Source organism: Squalius cephalus, assembly GCF_949319135.1.
Source record: "Squalius cephalus genome assembly, chromosome: 20".
In the NCBI taxonomy this organism is placed as follows: Eukaryota; Metazoa; Chordata; class Actinopteri; order Cypriniformes; family Leuciscidae; genus Squalius; species Squalius cephalus.
In genome coordinates, this window is record NC_137141.1 from 14,396,451 (window position 1) to 14,418,574 (window position 22,124).

The 22,124-nt window shown below is 36.8% G+C and overlaps 2 protein-coding genes across 5 annotated transcripts in view; one reads left to right on the top strand and one right to left on the bottom strand.

The window, feature by feature from the left end:
• The first annotated feature begins 149 nt into the window (after positions 1–149).
• Positions 150–5,702, top strand: gpr135 (G protein-coupled receptor 135). The gene has a single exon (XM_079852839.1). The coding sequence runs from the start codon at positions 347–349 to the stop codon at positions 1,676–1,678; it is 1,332 nt and encodes a 443-aa protein (XP_079708965.1). The 5' UTR covers positions 150–346; the 3' UTR covers positions 1,679–5,702.
• A 499-nt stretch (positions 5,703–6,201) lies between these two features.
• The window catches only part of daam1a (dishevelled associated activator of morphogenesis 1a), a 53,381-nt gene continuing 37,458 nt past the window's right edge, over positions 6,202–22,124 (bottom strand). For 2 of the 4 annotated variants that reach the window (XM_079853397.1, XM_079853398.1), the window contains exons 12-26: positions 21,544–21,602; positions 21,200–21,387; positions 20,161–20,439; positions 19,913–20,020; positions 19,649–19,675; positions 18,020–18,117; positions 15,218–15,302; positions 14,257–14,363; positions 13,084–13,172; positions 12,412–12,580; positions 12,216–12,323; positions 10,680–10,740; positions 10,225–10,356; positions 8,509–8,679; positions 6,202–7,168 (exon numbers count right to left, since the gene is read on the bottom strand). In XM_079853397.1, the coding sequence (XP_079709523.1) occupies positions 6,959–7,168; positions 8,509–8,679; positions 10,225–10,356; positions 10,680–10,740; positions 12,216–12,323; positions 12,412–12,580; positions 13,084–13,172; positions 14,257–14,363; positions 15,218–15,302; positions 18,020–18,117; positions 19,649–19,675; positions 19,913–20,020; positions 20,161–20,439; positions 21,200–21,387; positions 21,544–21,602 (1,891 nt within the window). In that variant the 3' untranslated portion in view covers positions 6,202–6,958. The remainder of the gene's footprint in view (positions 7,169–8,508; positions 8,680–10,224; positions 10,357–10,679; positions 10,741–12,215; positions 12,324–12,411; positions 12,581–13,083; positions 13,173–14,256; positions 14,364–15,217; positions 15,303–18,019; positions 18,118–19,648; positions 19,676–19,912; positions 20,021–20,160; positions 20,440–21,199; positions 21,388–21,543; positions 21,603–22,124) is intronic. The other 2 variants (XM_079853399.1, XM_079853400.1) reach the window with 1 other exon arrangement.

Here is a 22,124-nt window from a genome sequence, read left to right on the forward strand (position 1 = left end):
ATAAACTTTAGAGCAAACATGTTTCCAGTGAAACACAAACTGTCGTAAAATCTGAATGCGTCTCAATGGTGAATTGGCTTTCTGGGCCTCCCAGCGCCCCCTAGCGGAATGACCGCGTTTCGTCTCGCATTAACAGCAAGAGAGCGGTATTGTCAGCTCAGTCTGTAACAGGAGAGGGCACGGGGTAGCGTTATTTACTCCAAGCACAGTGTATGGCATCAAAGAACTACATAGGGACCATCCGTGACATCGTAACGCATACTCATTTTACTGTGATACGGACACGGGAGATACTGACAAGGGATGAATTCTCTTCCACCCTGTGGATGCGCCCTAACCGTGTCCAATGGATCTCCCCGGCATCAGCAACACGACCGTGGACAACATGTCAGGTTCGGGCTTCATTTTAGAGATTGTGAGCATCAAACCCGTTGTAAACAGCAACTATACAGCCGGGGGCGAGATGACCCGCAACCCCCCAGTGTGGAGTTCGGAGGGGAACTCGGTTCTCCAGGGCATCGCGGTGGCCGCGCAGGCGCTGCTCCTCCTGGCCATCTTCTTACTGTCCAGTCTGGGTAATTCAGCGGTCGTGGTGGTTATAATCAAACACAGGCAGTTGAGAACGGTCACTAACGCTTTCATCATGTCCCTCTCCCTCTCTGATTTTCTCACGGCCGTTCTTTGTTTACCCTTTTCCTTCATGATGCTCTTCAGCAAGGACGGCAGTTGGATGTTTGGGGAGCCCTTCTGCATCGCCAACGGCTTCTTTAACACCTGCTTCGGCATTATCTCCACCTTGACCATGACTCTCATCTCATTCGACAGGTATTACGCTATCGTCAGGCAGCCGCAAGCCAAAATCGGCCGGAGGAGAGCGATCCAGCTGCTGGTGGCCGTTTGGTTCTCCGCTGTGCTCTTCTCGTTTCCTTGGTACCTGCTTATGGAGACTTCCGGGCGCTTGGTGGTGCACAAACAGGGCTTTTACCATTGCATGTATGTGTTCCACTCGGGCACCTCCAGGATGGGCACCACCTACAGTATCGCTTTAATAGTAGTGTGTTACCTGCTTCCCTTCGCCCTCATGTGCTTCTGCCACTATAACATCTGTAAAACCGTCCGCCTGTCGGAGATCAGGGTGCGGCCGGTGACCACTTACGCGCACCTGTTGCGCTTCTACAGCGAGATGCGCACCGCCACCACCGTGCTCATCATGATCGTGTTCAGCATCTTCTGCTGGGGCCCTTACTGTCTGATGGGCATCATCACCGCGCTCGGGAGATACTCTTTCAACCCCGCTATGGATACTTTGGCCATTTGGATGGCATGGGCTAACGGTGCCATCAACCCGTTGATTTATGCCATAAGGAACCCGAATATATCCATGCTGTTGGGCCGGAGCAGAGAGGAGGGATACAGGACTAGAAACATCGCTGCGTACCTGTCCACGCAGACGCAGCGCAGGGACACGGTCCGGACTCGGGCCGATCGGATTCGGGACCGGTACGTGAGCCGGCACGGGGCAAACAGCCGCCTGTCTTCCTCCAGCCCGGCCAATGGGGGAGATGTGGCCATGTGGGCCTGTAAAAACCCGGCGGTATTCTTCTGCAGAGACGCGCATCCGGATACAATCACTGAACCCGCGGTGCCCAAAGTTGAGACTGCTGACACCAGTTTGTAATGCGCTCACACTTTATGATGACTTTGTAATTTTATAGAAATAAAGTAACTTTGTCACTTTAACGAAGGGAGGTGCTACAGGTGGGCCCAAAAATTTACTTGGGTCACACTTAAAATTCTAAAATTACATTTATTGCATTGGATAACAAAATCAAGTCAGGCGGATTTCATTTTAACCAAACATATAGCTCAAACAAAGAGAAGTTTGTTAGGTTTTAGATTTTAACAAACAAGTTTGGATTTGGACATTAGTGGAGTCTCAAATTCCACTTAGTTTGATTTTCTTTTCTAATGCAATGACATTATTACCTACATTTTTAAGCTGTAAGAAATTAATTTGGGAAGGATTCAACAAATACATTTTTGCAATACTTTTACTTTAACTAGTGGAAACATGCAACATTATAGACAACTTTTTTTTCTTTTTTTCTTTTTTTTTGTATGATTGCATATCACATTCACATTTGCATATAACCAGAGGCCGTTTCTTGATATTTTAGCTAGAAACCCTTAATATCAGATTGTATCCTTAAATTATATTTATGCTGTCAATGTCTTTCTTTCCTATGGGTCATTATATCTTAAAAGAGCTTAAAAACATGTTTATTACATGAAAAGTGTATTACTAAATAGGCTATTTTGTTAAACAATTACGATTTTGACAAAAGGAGCTGACAATCACTATTCAAATCACTTTAAATAAAAAAATTATTTGTGATATTTTCTGTAGGGTGTATATCATTTTGCAATTGGCTATGTAAATGTGTACATATTTATTTTAATGTGTACAACATTTCATTTTGCTGCAAGGAAAAAATCACCTGTAGCCTACCTCCCTTCAGATTTCAGAAATTATTATTTATTTATTTTTTAAAGCTGAAGTATGTCGTTTCTATGTCACTAGCGCCACCTAGTGGAAATGTAAAAGTGGAGCTTACCCCGCCCCCAACTCACGCCATTGGTCGAGTCAGTGGCTGCGTCCGAAATCGCATGCTTTCTTGAGTAGGTACTTGTTTTAAATTATTTCACAACCACTAAAACGTATGTTCTATATAGTATGAATGTGTGTAGTGTGAATGTAATCTGGACACACTACATTTACCATGTTGTCATTATCATGTGACCTACCAGCTTCAGTTACATCGCTTCACTGCCATTCATAAATCCTCTCCCGTGGCCTCATGGGATAGTAAAGTGTCCATCGTATGCACACGTCAGAATCTCACCGGAAGTAGTAGGTCAACCGAGTGCTTTTTGCCTACTCTTTTATGAGTATTGCGAATTCAGACATACTTCTTTTGTCACATACTGTTTTTCTCCTATTATATAATAGGAAAGTATGCGATTTCAGATGCAGCCACTGTATAGACTGAGTGGCTCAAAATAAACAGGACAATTTTTATAGCGACACAGTGGTAAAAAAGTTACATTCTTCAGCTTTAAATATAAATAGGCCTATAAGTAAAAATACATTTCATGACTATTTCAATGTACATGAATTTAAGATCTGTTATGCATTATATACTCTAATAATGTTTATGATTTACTTATAAGTCATTATAAAGTGTCACTGTGTTTTTTTAACACTTTTGCTACCACCAACCTATATTTGAAAACCAAACTCTCCAAGTATAACTGAATTATTGTAATGAATCAGCAGATATAGTGTGTAGACTGTATGTGTGTGTGAAGTGCCAAGATGAAAGTCCCTCTTGAGCCTAATGCAAATGCTTTACAACACTGTGAAAGAACCGAATGCCGAATGGTTACAGAAATCTCTCATAGCCTAAAACCACATCTTCATCATCTGCTCTGAGGTGTTGACCTGGAATATTAAAGGGGCTATATGTAGAATTCAGAAACCCTTGTTATTAGCGACACCGGTGGCCATTAAGTGAACTGCAGCTCGTCCTCACTCTCGTGCACACATATCATACAAGAGACATGAAGCCCCGATATTTAGATGAATATGTAAATATGTGCTGCAAAAGTAATGACAGTTAAGAAAGCATTCGATCGTAGCGATGTGGATATGTTTGCACAAGCTCTGCAATTCACCGACATCATGTCGACAGATGAGGTAATTAAAATGACACTGTTATGGATGGTACTTTGATTATAAATTATGGAGACAATTCAGATCTGGCGATGTGAGACCATAGTCTGAATAAATCCATTTTCTTTGTATGACACACACGCTTTTTCTGCATTTTTAACGTCATCACGCCGAACAGTTAAACTCAGTCTGATTTTACAGCCTCATTATGCTTATAATTGTGCTCTTATAAACTATTGTCTCAAACTTTCTGGGAAATTGTTTTTTAGATAAAAACTGAAAGAGTTGTTGGAAGCTTAATGAAGGTGAGGGACCGGTGGTGTAGTTCGTTTATAGCCTACCTTTAGCTTTTTACTTCTGGCGACTGCATTTAGGCTTCAAAATTCATAGTTGTGTTCATCTGTGATAATTATCTTGATGGACAAAACGTGCAAGTATCATAAACTTTTGTTGATCACAGAGCTTGTTTTTTAGCGATAATTCAAAAGCCTATGGGAAAATCCTATTGGGTTTTTGTGGAGGGAACCAGCTAACGGCCGTTTGGCACACAATGCGCCGTCATATTTGAACGAACACGTGAAACGTCACATTCTTTTGATTTGCCGGCAAAAACGTCCCGAGTCATTCACGTAAAAATCAGTCCACACCGTATATACTGTCTATGGTCCACACAGGCTTTCATAGACAATCTAGGAAGTAGGAGAACGTCTCGTTTTTACATTTCGTTATAAGCTGTTCACACATTGGCAATAATAAGCGATTAACACGTGAAAATTCTTATATAGCCCCTTCAACAGCCAAACTTAAAAGAGTTGAGAGTTTTGTAACTAAGTAACCGATCAGTCATATTGACATGGTCTTTAAGAAATAGGGCTATAACATTTTGATTTCATCATTGTGAAATTTATTTCTTTGCTTGTTTATACACACCTTTTACACATACATTTCCAAAACATGCTGTGACATCCAGAACCATGACTGAACCTCATATAATGTAGTAAACATATCTCCAAATCACACTGCAATTTCCTTTTAATAATCTGTAACCAAAAAAAAAAAGCATATTATATTATATAACTGTCAAAAATTCAGCATTTTTTGACAGAAAAAGTAGATTAAATTTTCTCTGAAGTATGCCATTTTGGAAGATCAACATCAAACCTGTATGAACAACAAACTGCCTTAAATGTTGAATGTAGCATGGTTTACAGAACACAGAATGCATTAATATCAGTTTTTAAATATTTGAAACAATTTCCATTGTTTCAGACTGTCACATTGGAGCATGAGTTTATCAAATTATGAATTTTATAAATGTATTATATATGACTATAGCATCAGACTGCCATTTATTAGTTTGATGTGAGGGGTTAAACCAGCACTCATGTTTCTATATATCAGTGCTTTTTTATTTTATGAAAATCAGACTTTTTCTTCAAACATTTATCAGGATTTATGTCAATGTAAGACCTGACTTAGAGATTTAGATAGGTATATTGTTTTGAGAATCCAATCTTACAAAAGCACTGCTGGGTCTTTTATATGTAACCTTCCTTGAAATGGATGTATTTTTGAGATGGTATTAGCAGGCATAAATGATCATATTCATTTTTTTTTACCATTTAAACAAGCTTACCTTGTTGTTTTCAATAACAGCAAAGAGATGCATTATCATTTTAAATACTCAAATGATTCATTTTTTAAATATCAAAGACACTTTAGCTATTAAACATTGCCATATATCTTTGAAAGCAGTCTGCCTGAAATAAAGTTTGAATTAGTTTTATCCATTCTTTCTTCCTTTAAGTAATGATTGTGTTTGATTACTCTTCATAGATTACTCTTTGACGCTTATTTATTTATTTAATTAATTTTCACTTAAATCTTGTTGCAGTTCAAGAATGAATTCAGATTGCTATGCTCGTCTCTTTAATGATTTAATGTAAACTCTTGTCTGTATAATAAAAATTGTTGTAAAAAAAAAAAAAATGTTGGTAAGATCCAAAAAAAAAAAAAAAAAAAAAAAAGAATGAATTCAGATTGCAAATCATCAGTCATACACCGATGGAATGACCCTCAGGGTTTTGTTTATTGATTACATATCTTACATCCAAATGGATTCTATAAATAAAGAAAATGAAACAATCCTGCCAACAAAGGAAACTATTACAAAGTATTACAAAGAAATATTAGTGAAAAAGATTTAATGGCATCTGATCAACAGGAAAAATTATTAGCACAAAATTGTGTCAAGGACTAAGAAACAGCCTTGGTCAGAAGAGTTAACAGTGGGTATATGTACATATATACAACCTTAAACACAAACAGAAATTACAAGAATATACATGCATGGCAGACAGTTTGGTTTGCTTAAGATGCAGGTTTTGCATCCACAGCTCTTTTAAATGAATGTTCTTTTTGGTAACCGCAAAAAAAAAAAAAAAAAAAAAAGTATATTGTGCATGTCGTTTTGTCTCTATACAATATATTTGCAATCAAAGTTTGACCTCAGCATATTTCCACTATAATTCCTGTCAGTACATGTAATACATGGCATCGGTAGATTATAATAAACACTTTTAATTTCAATGAAATTTTATACAAGAGGTCGTTTTCTCTAAAGTTGTGCATTGTGCTTTAACAGGTCTGGAATGGACAGTTTTTAGTTTTTTACCAAACGATCACTTGTGCTTGAGTGTAACAAAATGAAAATACTTATTAAAACAGGCCAATCACATCATACAAGTATCACTGGTTTTATCATTCAAATTTGGCAAAAATCACTTTTGCTTCCGAAAACACTGACTTTTAGTGTTTACCACACCACGTATTGCAAAACAAGGCCTGTTTTTTGATAGTCCTGGTTGAACACTACCAAAAAAAATCAACAAAAACATATGCAGTATCTGAGCTGACAGAAATAAACAGGGCTTCTGGTTGTCATGGAATCAAAACTATGAAAATGGGTGTACATTTTTTTTTTTTTTTTTTTTGTGATGGTTTATAAAGCATGTAGCCCTTTCTGTTCGTTCTTTCCCTGGTGCACAACTCCAGTCATCTTCAACACAAACACTGTCAACTGATTTACATGTTTAGAAAAGCCTCTATAAATCTTCCAGAAGTATTTTGGCAGTCGGCACGAATGGGGCCTGGATAATAAACAGTGGTAGAGCATTGTGCACACGGGTGTAATGTCTCATCTCTACCAGCAGGAGGCAGCGCTCCTCAGAAGTTGAGTTTGGTGATGGGCCTCTCTCTGCTGCTCTCTGCGCTCTGTTTGACGGGACGTTTACGGTTGTGCTTCATCTTCGATAGATCTTTGTCGAACACCTCCCCGGATCGGAGTGCAGACACCAGGTCGTCGAATTCTCCATCCTCCTCGCAGTTCTCTTTGGCCTTTCTGGATTTTCTTTCCTTCTCACGCTGTTCCTTGAGCTGTTCACAGACATATTTCCATTAATCACGACTGCAGGTTTTCCTTTTGTCTTAATGTCTGTCATTGTGGAGGTGTTTAGTTTGCTTAATGGAATAGTGCAGTACTACATACTAACAGGGTATACTATAGGCAGCATACTATTTTTTAGTTAATTAGGGACATATTCTTCATAACCCCCTTCCCTCTGTCTGTCCCATGTCTTTATTTTGATTAATTCTCAGTTTGCTGGTTTTAGGATTTACATTACATATGACATGTTCTTGCGCTTTTTGATTAAAAAAAAAAAGCTCTTGAGATGCATTTTATTTTTGGAGATAAACTCTATTTCGAACCTGACACAATGACTAAAAACGACCGTCTGACACAGACAAGTATTGATTGTGGCTACAAGTGAAATCATTAGTTCCCCTAAAGTCAAGTAAGCTGGTGCATCTTGACTCAAGTAAACCTCTGTTACAAATTTTTTTTTTTATACTTGTGCCCTAAAGTGACAGTGAAGACATTTATAATGCACCGATAATACGAAATGTTTCTTGAGCAGCAAATCATCATATTATTATGATTTCTGAAGGATCATGTGACACTGAAGACTGGAGTAATGATGCTGAAAATGGAAACAGTTGTGCAGCTTAATATTTTTTTTGGAACCTGTGATACTTTTATCAGGATTCATTAATGAATAAAAAGTTAAAAAGAACAGCATTTATTCAAAATAGAAATCTTTTCTATCACTTTTTATTACACATCCTTGCTGAATAAAAGCATTTTAAAAAAGCACTTTTTAAAAAAAAGTTTTTAAAAAAATTACTAACCCCAAACCTTTGAACGGTATTGTATATATTGTTACAAAAGATTATAAAACAAAAAAAAAAATTATTAAGCAGCACAACTGTTTCCAACATTGATAATAAATCATCATATTAGCATGATTTCTGAAGGATCATGTGACACTGAAGACTGGAGTAATGATGCTGAAAATACAGCTTTGCATCACAAAAATAAATTATATTTTAAAGTATATTCAAATATAAAACCATTATTTTAAATTGTAATAATATTTCACAATATTACTGTATTTTCTGTATTTTTGATCAGATAAATGCAGGCTTGCTGAGCATAAGAGACTTTTTTTTAAAAAACATTAAAAATAGTAATGTTTCCAAACTTTTGAAATGGTAGTATGCCTTTCTGAACATACTCATAACTGTTTTTTTTTTTACTTAGAAAGGGGAAACAATTTGTTTATATATGTATAAAATGATGTGAGTGTAAGTCCAACACTTTTAAGAGGGCCTTGCAAAGGGGATGCGTGTACATGTGTTTGAGAGGGACACGTTACCTGCGCCTCCATGCGGGCTCTGCGCTCCTCTTCCTCCTTGCGTCGTTGCATGTTCTCATTGTCCTGTTTAGCTTCACTGAAGGCCTGTAAGAACTGATCGAAGATGCCAAAGAACTCATCGGGCTGCATGCGTGTGACGTCCTCCCCAAAGTGCTTCACGGCTTTCTCAAACTGTGTAGAATGAAAGACAAGGACATTTAGGAGGGTGATTCTTAATCTTCATGTCATATATTATTTTATGCAGGATTCTTTGGCACTTGAACTTAGTGAGTAATAAAAAACTGACGTAATAAATCGATCAGGTCCAGGCCGCTAGAATGAACTAGTGATCTCCTTGATCTCCTTCCCATATACACTAGTTTAAAAGTTTGGGGTCGGTAAGATTTTTAATATTTTTGAACAGTCTTTTATGTTCATGTTGCATTTATTTGATCAAAAATACACTAAAAACTTTAATATTGTGAAATATTATTACAATTTAAAATAACTTTTTGCTATTTGAATATATTTTTCATTATGATTTCTGAAGGATCGTGTGACACTGAAGACTGGAGTAATGATGCTGAAAATACAGCTTTGCATCTCAGAAATAAATTAAATTTTAAAGTATATTAAAATAGAAAACTATTATTTTAAATTGTAATAATATTGTACAATATTACTGTTTTTTTCTGTATTTTTGATCAAAGCTTGAGTAGCCTTCTTTCAAAAACATACACACGTTCAAAAGTTTGGGGTCGATAAGGTTTTTTAATGTTTTTGAACGAACGATGTCTCTTATGTTCATGTTGCATTTATTTGTTTAAAAACAGTAATATTGTGAAATATTTTTACAATTTGAAATATGTATTTTCTATTTTAATATATTTTAAAATGTTATTTATTCCTGTGATGGCAAAGCTGAATTTTCAGCATCATTCCTCCAGTCACATGATCCTTCAGAAATCATTCTGATATGATGCTCAAGAAACATTTATTATTATTATAAATGTTGAAAACAGCTGTGCTGCTTTATATTATTGTGGGAATTGTGATAAAAAAAATGTTTTTATGTAATTCTTTGATGATAGAAAGAAATAAAAGTCTTTATATAGTGTCTTTACTGTCATTTTTGATCAATTTAATGCATCCTTGTTGAATAAAAGTATTACTTTTCTTTAAAAAAAAACAAAAAACTTTTGAATAGTAGTGTATGAATGTAATGAAATTTGAGACAGGTATCCAGATATGGCGGAAGTAGATCCTCAACTTCTCACTGAGATCAAACCTTCATGTGTCCCTTTGCCAACCCTTTAGAAAAGCAGCTAGAGAAGTGGACAGCTGCAATAGCAACAAATCCATGTGCAGCTTCATGAGCACGATCAGACTGAACCAACCCGCCTTTGAAACTAATCTTCAGCCTATAGCAGTTAAAGATTACGGCCCATGTTTCCAGCGGTTCCAATGTCCACACAGACGGTCAGAAGCCCGATAAACTCCAACGAAAACAGTGATTTAACTTCTGCAAGTCTGAGTTCTGAGTTATGTGTGCCAGAAAAATCTGTCATCTCAGACGTTTAACAGCGACTTCAAAGCTGCAGCGGATCGACTTTATGTGAGCTTTCACATTTAAGCGGCCGGATAGAGTGACAGGCCTTGCTGTGTTCAAACCTCATAAACCTTTAACATCTATTATCTCCTTAGGTTCAGTGAACTGTTGTGTGCTTTCGATCTTACCAATTCCTTGGCATCCTGAAGAGAGTCTTCCACTTCAGAGAAACTGAAACCAGCAACAGTGATGAACTGACTCACAACAGACACAAACTTGTCGCCGTGGATCTGAGGCTGACCCCTCTGGTACTCCAGCTCCTGTTGAGAAAGAGAGATTGCTATCAAGGAATGGACACAAGTAAGGCCATGACTTAAAGAATAGAAAAAGTGCATTCAATTTAGAGCAAAATGCCAATTCATCCCAAATACACAGCCATTAGTGATCACTCAAAACACCTTCGCAATCTAGCAAGGGCCTTCAAACCTTGAAATGTCTAGTTTCAAGTGTTTAAACCATAAATAATGTTTTAGCCAATTATATCGCACGGCTGTGTATAAATAGATACATTTGCTACACTGGATGACCTCATAAGCTCTAGAGCTTATTGTAATTGTAGACAAAACGAGAGAATGTCGCTCACCGTCTCCACGCTTTTTAAGCCAGTGCGCATATTGTTAATGTCTTTCTCCAGTTCAGTCATGCTGGGAAAAAAGGAAGAAAAATAAGTTGGAGAGGGAGATAATGAGAGATAATGTTTCACTGGACAATTTGCAGACCCTTTAATCTCATTTCGAACGGCTGAGGAATGAATCACATCAAACATTATTTTCACACAGTGACTATGGTTTTGCCAAATAGGAAATGTTCCTGGATCAACAACTTTTGTTGGTCTAACAAAGTGCTAACCCTATCCCGAACTATAATCTACCCCAAAATCAGAGTGAAATGATAGGCTGATACTGTTCATGCCTTATCCTTAACATCTGATTGGTTGTTAAAGCAATATTTGGGGTTTAATACACACTACTATTCAGTAAGTAGAACTAAGTCGTTCCAAGGGTTGGTAGGACTTTTCAAATGTTTTCAAAGAAGTCTTTTGTGTTTAGCAAGAACACATTTATTTGAACAAAAATACAGTAAAAACAGAATTATTGTGAAATACTGTTATAATTAAAAATAACTAATTATAATATTTTAAAATGGAATTTATTCCTGTGATGGCAAAGCTGAATTTTCTGCATCATTACTCCAGTCTTCAGATCACATGATCCTTCAGAAATTCTGATATGCTGATTTGCTGTAATTATTATTATTATTATCAATGTTGAAATCAATTGTGATGTTGTTGTTTTTCATGATTTTCTTGATGAATAGAAAGTTCAAAAGAACAGCATTTATTTGAAATAGAAATATTTTGTAACATTATACATGTCTTAACTGTCACTTTTGATCAATTCAATGCATTCTGGCTGAAGGAATTTTCAGGGAAAAAAAAAAAAACTTAAAATATCTTACTGACCCCAAACAGTTAAAAGCATTTGTGGCATAATATTGATTACCTTAAAAATAATTTCAACCCATTCCTCATTTTCTTTCAAATAAATTAAATCGATGTAACAGAGGCAATCATTTTTTAGAGGATTTAAAAGCACTTAAAATTATTCTTTAAAAAAACGTATTATTTGAGCTTTGAAGCTGCTTAAATCATTTTAGGGTTTATGGCATTGCATTGTCACAGTAATAAATTTGATATAACTTTTCACATAAAAGGTCAGTAATTTAATTTTTCAAACTAAAATCATTTTAATATGCATATTGATTATGACTTATTGCTGTACTATTGAGGCATAGAGTATTTTAACATTTACAGATTGCATTCACTTCCATTTTAAGTGTCTCACTGTAAGCCAGAATTTTGCTTTGTTTAATGAAAATAAAGGACAAGTGGAAAATATTTTGTGTGGTAATCAACGCTGTGCCACAAAGTGCTGTCGATTAAGCTTAACTTGTAATAAACCTGGAATATCTTTTTAAAATGTTGTTCCTGGACTAACAATGGCATTGATCCTACTTAGCCGTATCCTAAGCATCTTCCTACATTCCCATTTCATTACATACACTCTTTAAAACCACTTAAGTGGGTGCAATAGTGAGACTTGATTGTTTTAGTGCTTACTGGACTTTGGCCGCTTCTGGAACGTTGTGCAGATCCTCATGAATCAGGCTGACTTTAGGGTACTTCTGCTCAAGAATGGTAATCAGGTAGTGCAGAAGACTGATGTTTCTATTGAGAAACGCACACAGCTTGTGTAAGTGCATGGCTGGTTGGAGTTTAATATGCAGTACTTGCACAAACCGAAGCGCTGTCTTACTTGTCGATGCTGGACTTGGTGTCAGCGATCTTGTTGAGAGAGGACACTTTGAAGCCATAGGCATTGCCCCTCTGGCCTTTGTTCATGTAGTTCCCGAAGGCCAGCACCACCTCCAGAAGCTGTCGAAGATTCCTGCTCTGAAGAACCTCCTTAGATGCTTTATTGAGAGCTGTGGGAGGCAAATAGCATTTTTAACATTACACCTTACATAACCTACAAGGTGTTTGTATGCTTTATTTCACACAAGTCTAGTATAGAACATAACCATAGAACACATATGATTGATAAGTCTAGTATAGAACATAACCATAGAACACATATGATTGATAAGTCTAGTATAGAACATAACCATAGAACACATATGATTGATAAGTCTAGTATAGAACATAACCATAGAACACATATGATTGATAAGTCTAGTACAGAACATAACCATAGAACACATATGATTGATAAGTCTAATATAGAACATAACCATAGAACACATTTGATTGATAAGTCTAATATAGAACATAACCATAGAACACATATGATTGATAAGTCTAATATAGAACATAACCATAGAACACATATGATTGATAAGTCTAGTATAGAACATAACCATTGAACACATATGATTGATAAGTCTAGTATAGAATTGAACACATGATTGATAGAGGTATCAGATTTTACCTTCCACTTTCGGCTTGATTTCTGCTATTCTTTCTGTAAACTTCTTTTTGAAGTAAAGAGACTGCAGTCTTTGCTGGTAGTGGTTGATTCTGCAGTTTAAAAGGAGAATTGAAACAAAACAACATAAATATTTGATATCTCATTTACACTTCCAGATTTTATGCTCTTAAAAAAATGAAGGCTTTAATGCTTGAAATTAGTTTTGGTGACAATTATAAATTGTCTACTTTTAAATGTAGACACACTTGTTTAAATCTAAATTCATCAAATTTTGATTCATTGATTTAACATTGGCATTATTTCCCATTTTTTATTACTTATTTTAAAGAACACGTGTCCAACGAAAACCTCTTGATGCTTATGTCAACATTAGTTAGTCTATGTTTGAATTTCTACTGCTAAACTGATAAAATATAAGTTTTGATTTGTTTAACAGTTTGGATGACTTTAATGTTATTCTAAATGTGGAAAATAGTCAAAGAATAAATGTGTACAAATTTTTTGATTGGTAGTGTATATGACATATAAAAATAAATGCATACTAGAATAGAATAATAGATCTTAAAAACTGACTGTAAAAAAAAAAAAAAACTTTTTTTTTACAAGAGGTGTACCCATAATGCATTGCTACAAAACGTCTGTAACATTAACAGACAAATATTCTTCTGTGGTTTTTCATTGTTCTGTTGAAGCACGCCTGTTCGTGAGACACGGGTTCTGTTTCCCATATTAAAATAATAATAAAAAAAAAGTCCAAAAATTAACACCTGCAACTTGTTTATATTTTATTAATTGATGGAGCCGCCCATTCTTCATTGCTTTTATATTTATGTCTTTGTTGGCTGACATTCCACAGAAATTAATGACATTAAGAACCGCACAATGAAGAGGTCATAAAAATGACGACATGTTTCCAGACAATTTCGGACTGCCAAATTGAGGGAAACTGCATTTGGTAACTGAAGTCAAAGATTATTATAGCGAGAGACTAGACAGACCAAGATAAGAACGTCATCCTGTAAAAGAGTTTATTTTCCACATACTGACCTCTACATCACCTGTAGCTGTTGTGCGGCAGCACCATTTAGGAGATATTGTGTTTTGACAGCTCTGTCCAGTCTGATGAACATTATTTATTATACCCTAAACTAAGTGACCTAAATTGACCGTTACCTGCTCATCTCATAGAGGAAGCGGTCTGCCTTCGCCATCCGCTCCAACTCATGTTTGTGTTCCTCCAGAAGGTCCACGTCACTTTTTTCTGGCACAAACTTCAACAGCTGCAGGGAAGGAGGGAAAGAATTACAATGACTAAATTGGGCCAACCAATCAGAGGTCGTTTTGAAAGAGAAGTCTTAAAGATACAGTAGCAAAAAAGCCTGTTTATTCATGAAATAAAATGTAAAGATAAAGCATAATTTTTTTTTACAATTTAGTATATTATAGTCTTTTTAAGTGCTTTAATGCAATGTGGCCCTATCAAACACATATACATTATGTGAACATGCATTCCCGTCACACTACAATAACTGTTTGATTACTGTTCAGATTAAAACAACAGCAATCAGAGGACTTATAAAACCTGATTGCCATTATATTGCTTTTCAAGTCCATTTGGAAAATGTTACAACTATTTACTTGCTGCTCTTATTTGGTGATTTGATTTAAAGGTTAAACAGGGTTGAGGTACTGTATACAAAGCTGCATTTTATTACCAAAATGGCTACATGGCTTGAACGGGTTTTAATTGAACTATAAATGTGCTTGATTTGAGCCTCCACTAGCAGGATATACACAACAGATTGAATTCAGGCATGTGGAAAGGCTTCAGTATGGTTTATATTTTTACCAACTACAACAAATTTCCCCGTCATTCAGAATGACAAAAATGCAAGGACGATATGGTGTCTTGCCAAAAAAAATTATGCAAAACAATAATTACATGCTGGCTTGGACTGCCGGGGTTATGTAATTAAACTCCCCGCCTGTGCAGACGCTGTATCAGCTAATCACAGTTCTGAAATGTTTGACGTCAATCCACTGCAGTAAAACAGGTTTGTTTTGGACAGAAGCCATGTGGAATTACGAGGTAAAGTGTGAGCTAATTGATGGAGTATGTGGCGATGCATCTCACCTGCTCCAACATATCCTTAGGTAGGTCTTCCTGCTCATCCATGGTCAGTATGGCTCTCTTGATCTCCTCGTTGGAGAGTTTTAACCTGCAAGAAAAAGATTTAAGTAAATCACTGGTGTGGCCTTCTCTGATAAGTAATATCAGAGTCATATTTCTATATCACAAAAAAAAAAAAATCTCTGAGGCCCTGTTAACACCTGCATTAAAGGCCCCCTGAAATCAAAATGTTAGTTTTTTAGCTTTTAGTATGTATATGTTAGCCTTACGGTAATGAATAAGCTGGTGTGTTCCAAAACAATGACAAAATTTACATTTAGGAGATATAAGCATTCAAAACTTAGTCTCTCACTTCCGCTAAAATGGATCACGGATTTTTATGACATCACCGCGGACTTCAGCTTTTCATCACATATTCTGTCCAATCAAATGCTCTCTAGAATCTAAAGCGTCCCGCCCCCCTATGCTATAAATACCACCTGGCCAAAGCAGCCGTTGACATGTCACGGAGCAATATGGGTGAAGATGTGTGTTCGGTTGCTCAAACGCTCGAGTTTTATTTCGTTTTCCAACTGTACGTTGGTTAAGAATGAAATGGCTAGAATTTATTCAAACCTCTACTATTGAATCCAACGTATCATCAGCGCTCAGATTTGCTTCCATGGTGCCGTTAAGTGTGACTTCTAGTCTGTAAACTAAACGCTATTGGCTATTTGAAAAGGGGGAGGAGCAATTCAATATGTCCCACCTTAGCTTCCTGTTTCAGTGGAAATTACGTCAACGCATCATACAAAGCTGTGCGTTCCAAGCTTTACAGTCTATGGTTCCAAGGCACTTCAGTGGGCCTTTAATATGCTTTTTGGTCGATCGGATCGCAAGTGGATGACGCTAAATACAGGTGTAAACGGGGTCTAAAAAGTTTCGAGCTAGTCCACTTTTGACCACTTCCAGAGGTAGTCGAAACCGCGTTCAACCAGATTGCTTTCGTATTGTAGATGCTCATGTGGTCGAATGTGTTCGAACAGCCACAAAAGACCGCCTACTCTCCGCCTACTGACCTAACACATAAACATTAGGGGTGGGGGAAAAAAATCGATTCTTAGATGCATCGCGATGCGGACGTGGACGATTCTGAATCGATTCACAAATGTCAAAAATCAATTTTCTTTTTTCTAATAACATAATATTGACGGAACGCAAAAGGCGGAACTCTAAAGCGGACATACACAGTCTGTGGCGTACACATAACAGAGACGCATGATGGCTGAGCGCCAAATTCAAACGGCACCCTCTTTGTTAAAAGGTAACGTATGGAAAATTGGTAATTTCATTGTGACCTATTTAGTATTTTTTTGTATGAGAGCTGCTTTCTGTATTGTTTAGTTTTCACATCAATATGCTGTAAACCGATCTGTTATACGTACGTTATACTGCCCTCCACAGTCACAGTATGTATCAGTGCAATGCCAGTCACAAAAAGTTACATTTTGACTGCGTTCTCTCCAGATGTTCATTCACTTCTTTTGTATAAGCTGTTTTTGATTGTGGTATACAGCAAACATTTGAAGTCATAACTCTTTATTATTTAGTTGTGTATAAGAGCGGCTTTGTATGTAACTAATTATTCAGAATATGCGCAAGTCCACAAGCATTATGTTTGTATGAGAACTGCTGGCGCATAATTCTATATTTTTGAACGAAAACTGTTTGTGATTTTGCTACAGCAAAATGTTTTTTTGTCTGAAGGATTATATTGCTCATTGGAAATAACAAGAGGATGTTGGTTAGAAGTCTATTATTAAATGCTAGAGATTCAGAATATGCTGAAGTTTGTATTCATTTACTACAAGTATGCTGCTAGTAAAGGCACACATTTATTTTCCTGTTGGTTCTTTGCAATTTTGGGACATATGCTGGCAAATGTAACCTTACAGTTGACTTGCCAAATCACTTCCTTTTGTTTTATTAATAAAATGAATATAGGAAGTATTGGAATTAAATTATTTATGGGTCATCATAAATACTTTGCTTTAAAAGTAACAAGTAGTCACACACACAAAACACACAAAAAAAAAATGCATCGATAATCGTTACCCTCTGAATCGTAATCGAATCGAATCGTGAGGTGCCTAGAGATTCCCACCCCTAGTAAACATAATGGGAAGCGCACTAGCCAGATGGGATTTAAACTTAGTCGGCTGGACACCCAAGTTTGGTTTGAAGATGAAAAACGTACCAAACACAATGTTCTCTCAACATTACTGATTTCCTGATTCCGTGTGTTTTTCCGTCATCTCCGGGCGCGTTCAAATGTAAATTGCGCGAGCTTATTTTGTCCATTAGATCGAAAGATCTGAAAAAACCCACACATTTACCCATCAACAAACCCTCCCCTAGAAGAAATCAGGACAGAAGTGGTTGAAAGTGGACAAAAGAGACAGATTAAAACACCAGGTGTAAACGGAAATGCGTCTCCCTCGGTCGATGATCCGGTCGATCAAAACGCATCTTAATACCAGGTGTAAACAGGACCTCAATAAAAAAAAGCTGATGCAGTAAATGTTTAAAATAGCTGAATTCCAGGCTTCGTTCACAGCTATATAATTAAATCAAACACATGAAGTGAGCTTATGGGAGATATGTTTATCACCACTGCTATGGTGACTTGTGATGCTAGGATCATTCAAAATGGCTTAAGTAAACAGAGAATTGTTCGACAGTGAGTCATGCAGGAATGTTTATTACTGTGAATGAATCTTAAATGGTCAAAGATGGTGTCTATGGGTTTCTAAACTACAGACTCACTTGGTGAGAAGGATGTTGCAGTTTTGCGCACGCCGACCATCAATAACAGACAATTCTCTGACCTTTTTAGAAGTGACCGCGTCATCCTCTGTCTCTTTCTGCAGAAAGACAAATGGAGTTAAGGTCAGCATCAATATCACATTAAAATGAAGGGGTAAAAAACTATGAGAGACCAGGTTAAAGTTGATTTTACACTTGAGGTTTTGGTGCAAATCAGTGTTTGATTGTCCTCTAAGTTGGTGTAAAAAAAAAAAAAAAAGAGACTAAAGCATTTTGCAGTGTGGTTCTGAACATCATAACATAGTTTAAAAGCAAAACCACAGTCATTAGAAACAATCAAATGCAGATTTGGACTCAAGCAAATACACCCGAATGTGAAACCGGCAAGACACCTGTTGTCTTAAATTGTCTCTAAAGTAAAATCCAAACAAAGTCATTTTTCAAGATAATGACATATCCATGACCGAACACACCAGACATCCACAACAACAGAGGCTGAAAACAGTCATCTCATCCACTTTAGTGTCAGCTGGGGAGCAGACAGCAAGAAATTGCGTGTTTAGATGATGGCACGCCAGGTTTTATTTGAGGGAGGGAGAGGGTGAAAGGAGTGGAAGGGAATCTGACCAAAAACAAGGGTGGGGGATATTTGTTTTTTAGTTGGTGGAAATCTGTCTCCTTCACTGTTGCATAAACTCCAGATGCATGCAAAACCAACTGCATGCCTCATATCCAACTTGGCTAATTACGAACAGAGACATCTTGAAATGCTCACTAATAAACTGAAGTAGGTCAATTGGTTCATCGCGTTTTTAAGGAATGCTACAAAAGACAACAATTTGATGATTATCTACATAAAGAATGCGGTGAAAATTACATAAAAAGTACTATGGTGGTACCGTGGTACTGTGATAGTATCAGACGGTACTTTGATATACACCAATGTACTTATTTACGTTTACATTTTACATAAAACATTTTAATGCAAAAACTCTTTTTTAAGGTGTAGACCTTAGTCAGGGAAGCACCATATTTAATTTTTGACAAGAATGAAAATGAGGCTGTGAGTAATAGAATACAGTCCTTTCAATGGACTGCACTTTTGTTTAACAACATTGTTCAGTTGACGAAACATCTTCCTGAAAAATAAATCAGTAGACAACAACTCTTAAGCAGTTTTGAAAGTTGTGAGTTGTGAAAATTACTTGATCTAAAACTTTTATACAGTAAAGACTGTACTGAAACCCTGACCAAGATCTATTTATACATCACTGTATTATTTGTTGTACTGTTATATGCTTATTTTAATTTTAAAAATCATTTATTTTTTATTGTAATACAGTAAAGAGTACTGTATAAGAATTGTAAACTGCAAAGTGTGCTTAATTGCTCTGAAAATAATGTCACAATGCAACAAAACATTATCTTTATGCCAAATATAATTACTTTTCTGTTGATTTTGGGGGTGGAATATAACCAGGACATTTATTTGTGAGATTTAACCATTCATATGGTACTCCAAAGTACTTCAGAGAGTACCATCAAACTATAACATGTCCAAAAAAATTATAATTGTCAGTGCCATGGTATTATCACCAAACTCAAGAGACAGGACCAGAGACCACTTACCTGTCTAAAGTTATTGAACAGAAAGTCCTTTATGGCAAGCAGGGAGCAGGAAAGTGTTAGTTAGATCAGAAAATATATGAAAGGGCAGGTGTAAACATCAGGCAGAAAAATAGAGAATACAGAGGGAGGTACAGAAATTCAAGGAGTGGGTTTTTAATTTTAGTTTGACACTGCAGTATTATTCATAGAATGCATTTGGAACAATGTGCACGATATTTACAATACAGGAGCAGACGGGTACAAATTCTCAAAGAATTCTTATACCTGCTGTCTCTGGTAAGCGGAGAATGTTTTTTCAATATCCTCCAAGTCCAATTGTTTGTAAACCCTGATTTCATCCAATTCCAGCCATAATGTCCCTTCCAGTTTATTCTGTGAGACAGAGATGAATAATGAATCAACCATGAATACACATCAAAGGACTTAAAAATAAATGAATTATTCAAAAATGTAAAAAGAGGAACATTTCTAAAGACTAACAGTTATGTAATTGCAAACGTTTATTAACTCACTTCACCGAGTTTGGTCCAGTTGAAAGACTTAAGCGGATTGGACGGCTGAGGGATGTTCTTCTTCGTCAGCGTGGAGCCCAGAAGACCTCCCAGGGGAGGAGGACCAAAGCCGGGCAGGCCTGGTGGAGGTGGTGGTCCGCCAGGAGGAGGGGGAGGGGGTGGGGGTGCTCCACCTGGAGGTGGTGGTGGAGGAGGAAAACCAGCTAGACCTGGAGGTGGAGGTGGGTTGCTACCAGAGGCCAACGTGACGAGAGGGGGGCCACCTGGGATATTTGTCCTCTAAAAAAAAACAAGATACAGTAGGAACATGAAGCAAAAGTGTTGTGAGGCTTTGAATCTGTTATAATTATGAATCAAAACAGTATGGTCCAAACCCCAGTGAGCTGTTGACACTGCATTTTTAGGCAACAAAGGCTCCAGGCTGTTTCAGTTATGCTGGCTTATACACAAACAAACAAGCACCACTGGAACTGCCATGATTATTTTAGACATAACATTACCATAGTATTCTCTGAAGTAACTTAGTTTATTTTGGAAATACCATAGTACATGAATATGGTAATCATTCAATACCATTCTACAACTACAGTACTTTTAGTAAGGGGAACCTCATTCTGGGCAAAAGTGACAAACTCAGGGATTTTCTTTCTTCCAAGAAGAGAGCCAAGGATTAGAATATTAGTATATTTGTATTTTATTTTCATCTATATATATATATATATATATATATATATATATATATATATATATATATATACACACACACATCCTAAGGTGGTTTGCTGGTCTTAGTTTGTTTAAGATGGTCTAGCTGGATTATCTGGTCTCTTTTGACACCAGATCAGTCCAACTCGCAGCCAAAACAGGCCAGCAAACCATCATACTTTTTTCTTTTGGCAAGGAACTTAGAGCTTGTTCCAATTCAGTCACATATAAGGTTTCGTTTCAGTTAGGTTGTTGCCTTAAAATGTAGCTGCCAACAGAGAGAAAACTAGGTTTTGGAAGAGGTACTTTGTGCTTATGTGCGTATGTAACATACATTACTCATCTCATGTAGCCGGGCAGAAAGGTCAGCCACTTGCTGCTTAACAAGCTTATGTTCACTGCTTTCCTTCTCCAGCTTCTCTTTCATCTTATTGAGCGTTTGCATCATTTCATCCTTCTCTTGGGCTTTTGCATCACACTCTCTTTCTTTCTTTTCCAGCTTCTGCTGAAGTTCATTATGCTCTGTGATTCAAGCCAAAAAACAAAACAAAAACTGAAATCAAAATGCTTCATTATTTGACAACATCAGCAATGTCATCGCTGATTCCCATGCTAACGAAGGTACATGTAAACACCTATGGCTAAACACTCCCTTAGCCTCATAGAGAGGTCATGTACCTTTTCTCATTTTTTCTGCTTGTTCTTTCCATTGTTTCACCTCGTTCTCGTTGACCAACCTGTAAATTTGAACAAGAGAGCAGTGTTGGGCACTTATGAATGGCTAAATGGATAGTTCACACAAAATCCTCTCATCATTTACTCACCTTCATATCATTATAAACCCATATCATTTTGTTTCTACTACAGAACATAAAAGGAATGGAGAATGTTGTGTTCCATTTAAGAAAGAAAGTCATATAATTTTGGAAAGACATGAGGGAGAGTAAACGATCACAATTTTCATTTTTGGGTGAACTATAGTTTTAAGTATCACCATGTGACCCTAAACCACAAAACTTGGCATTCATAATTCTTTAAAAAGCACAACAATGGCTTCCTATTAGTCGGGTAGGACCAGCAGGAAACCAAGGAACGTTGGTGCGAAATGTTAAGAAATCAGAGAAGCCCCTGTTGCCTTAAAACTAGAGTCAAATTTCAGCTCTGTAACATTTGATCAAACCACCAAATGTTTTCCATATGCATTCTGCATATTTGTTTTTATTTGACTGAAACTGTCCCAGACCGTCTCTCAGCCTCCG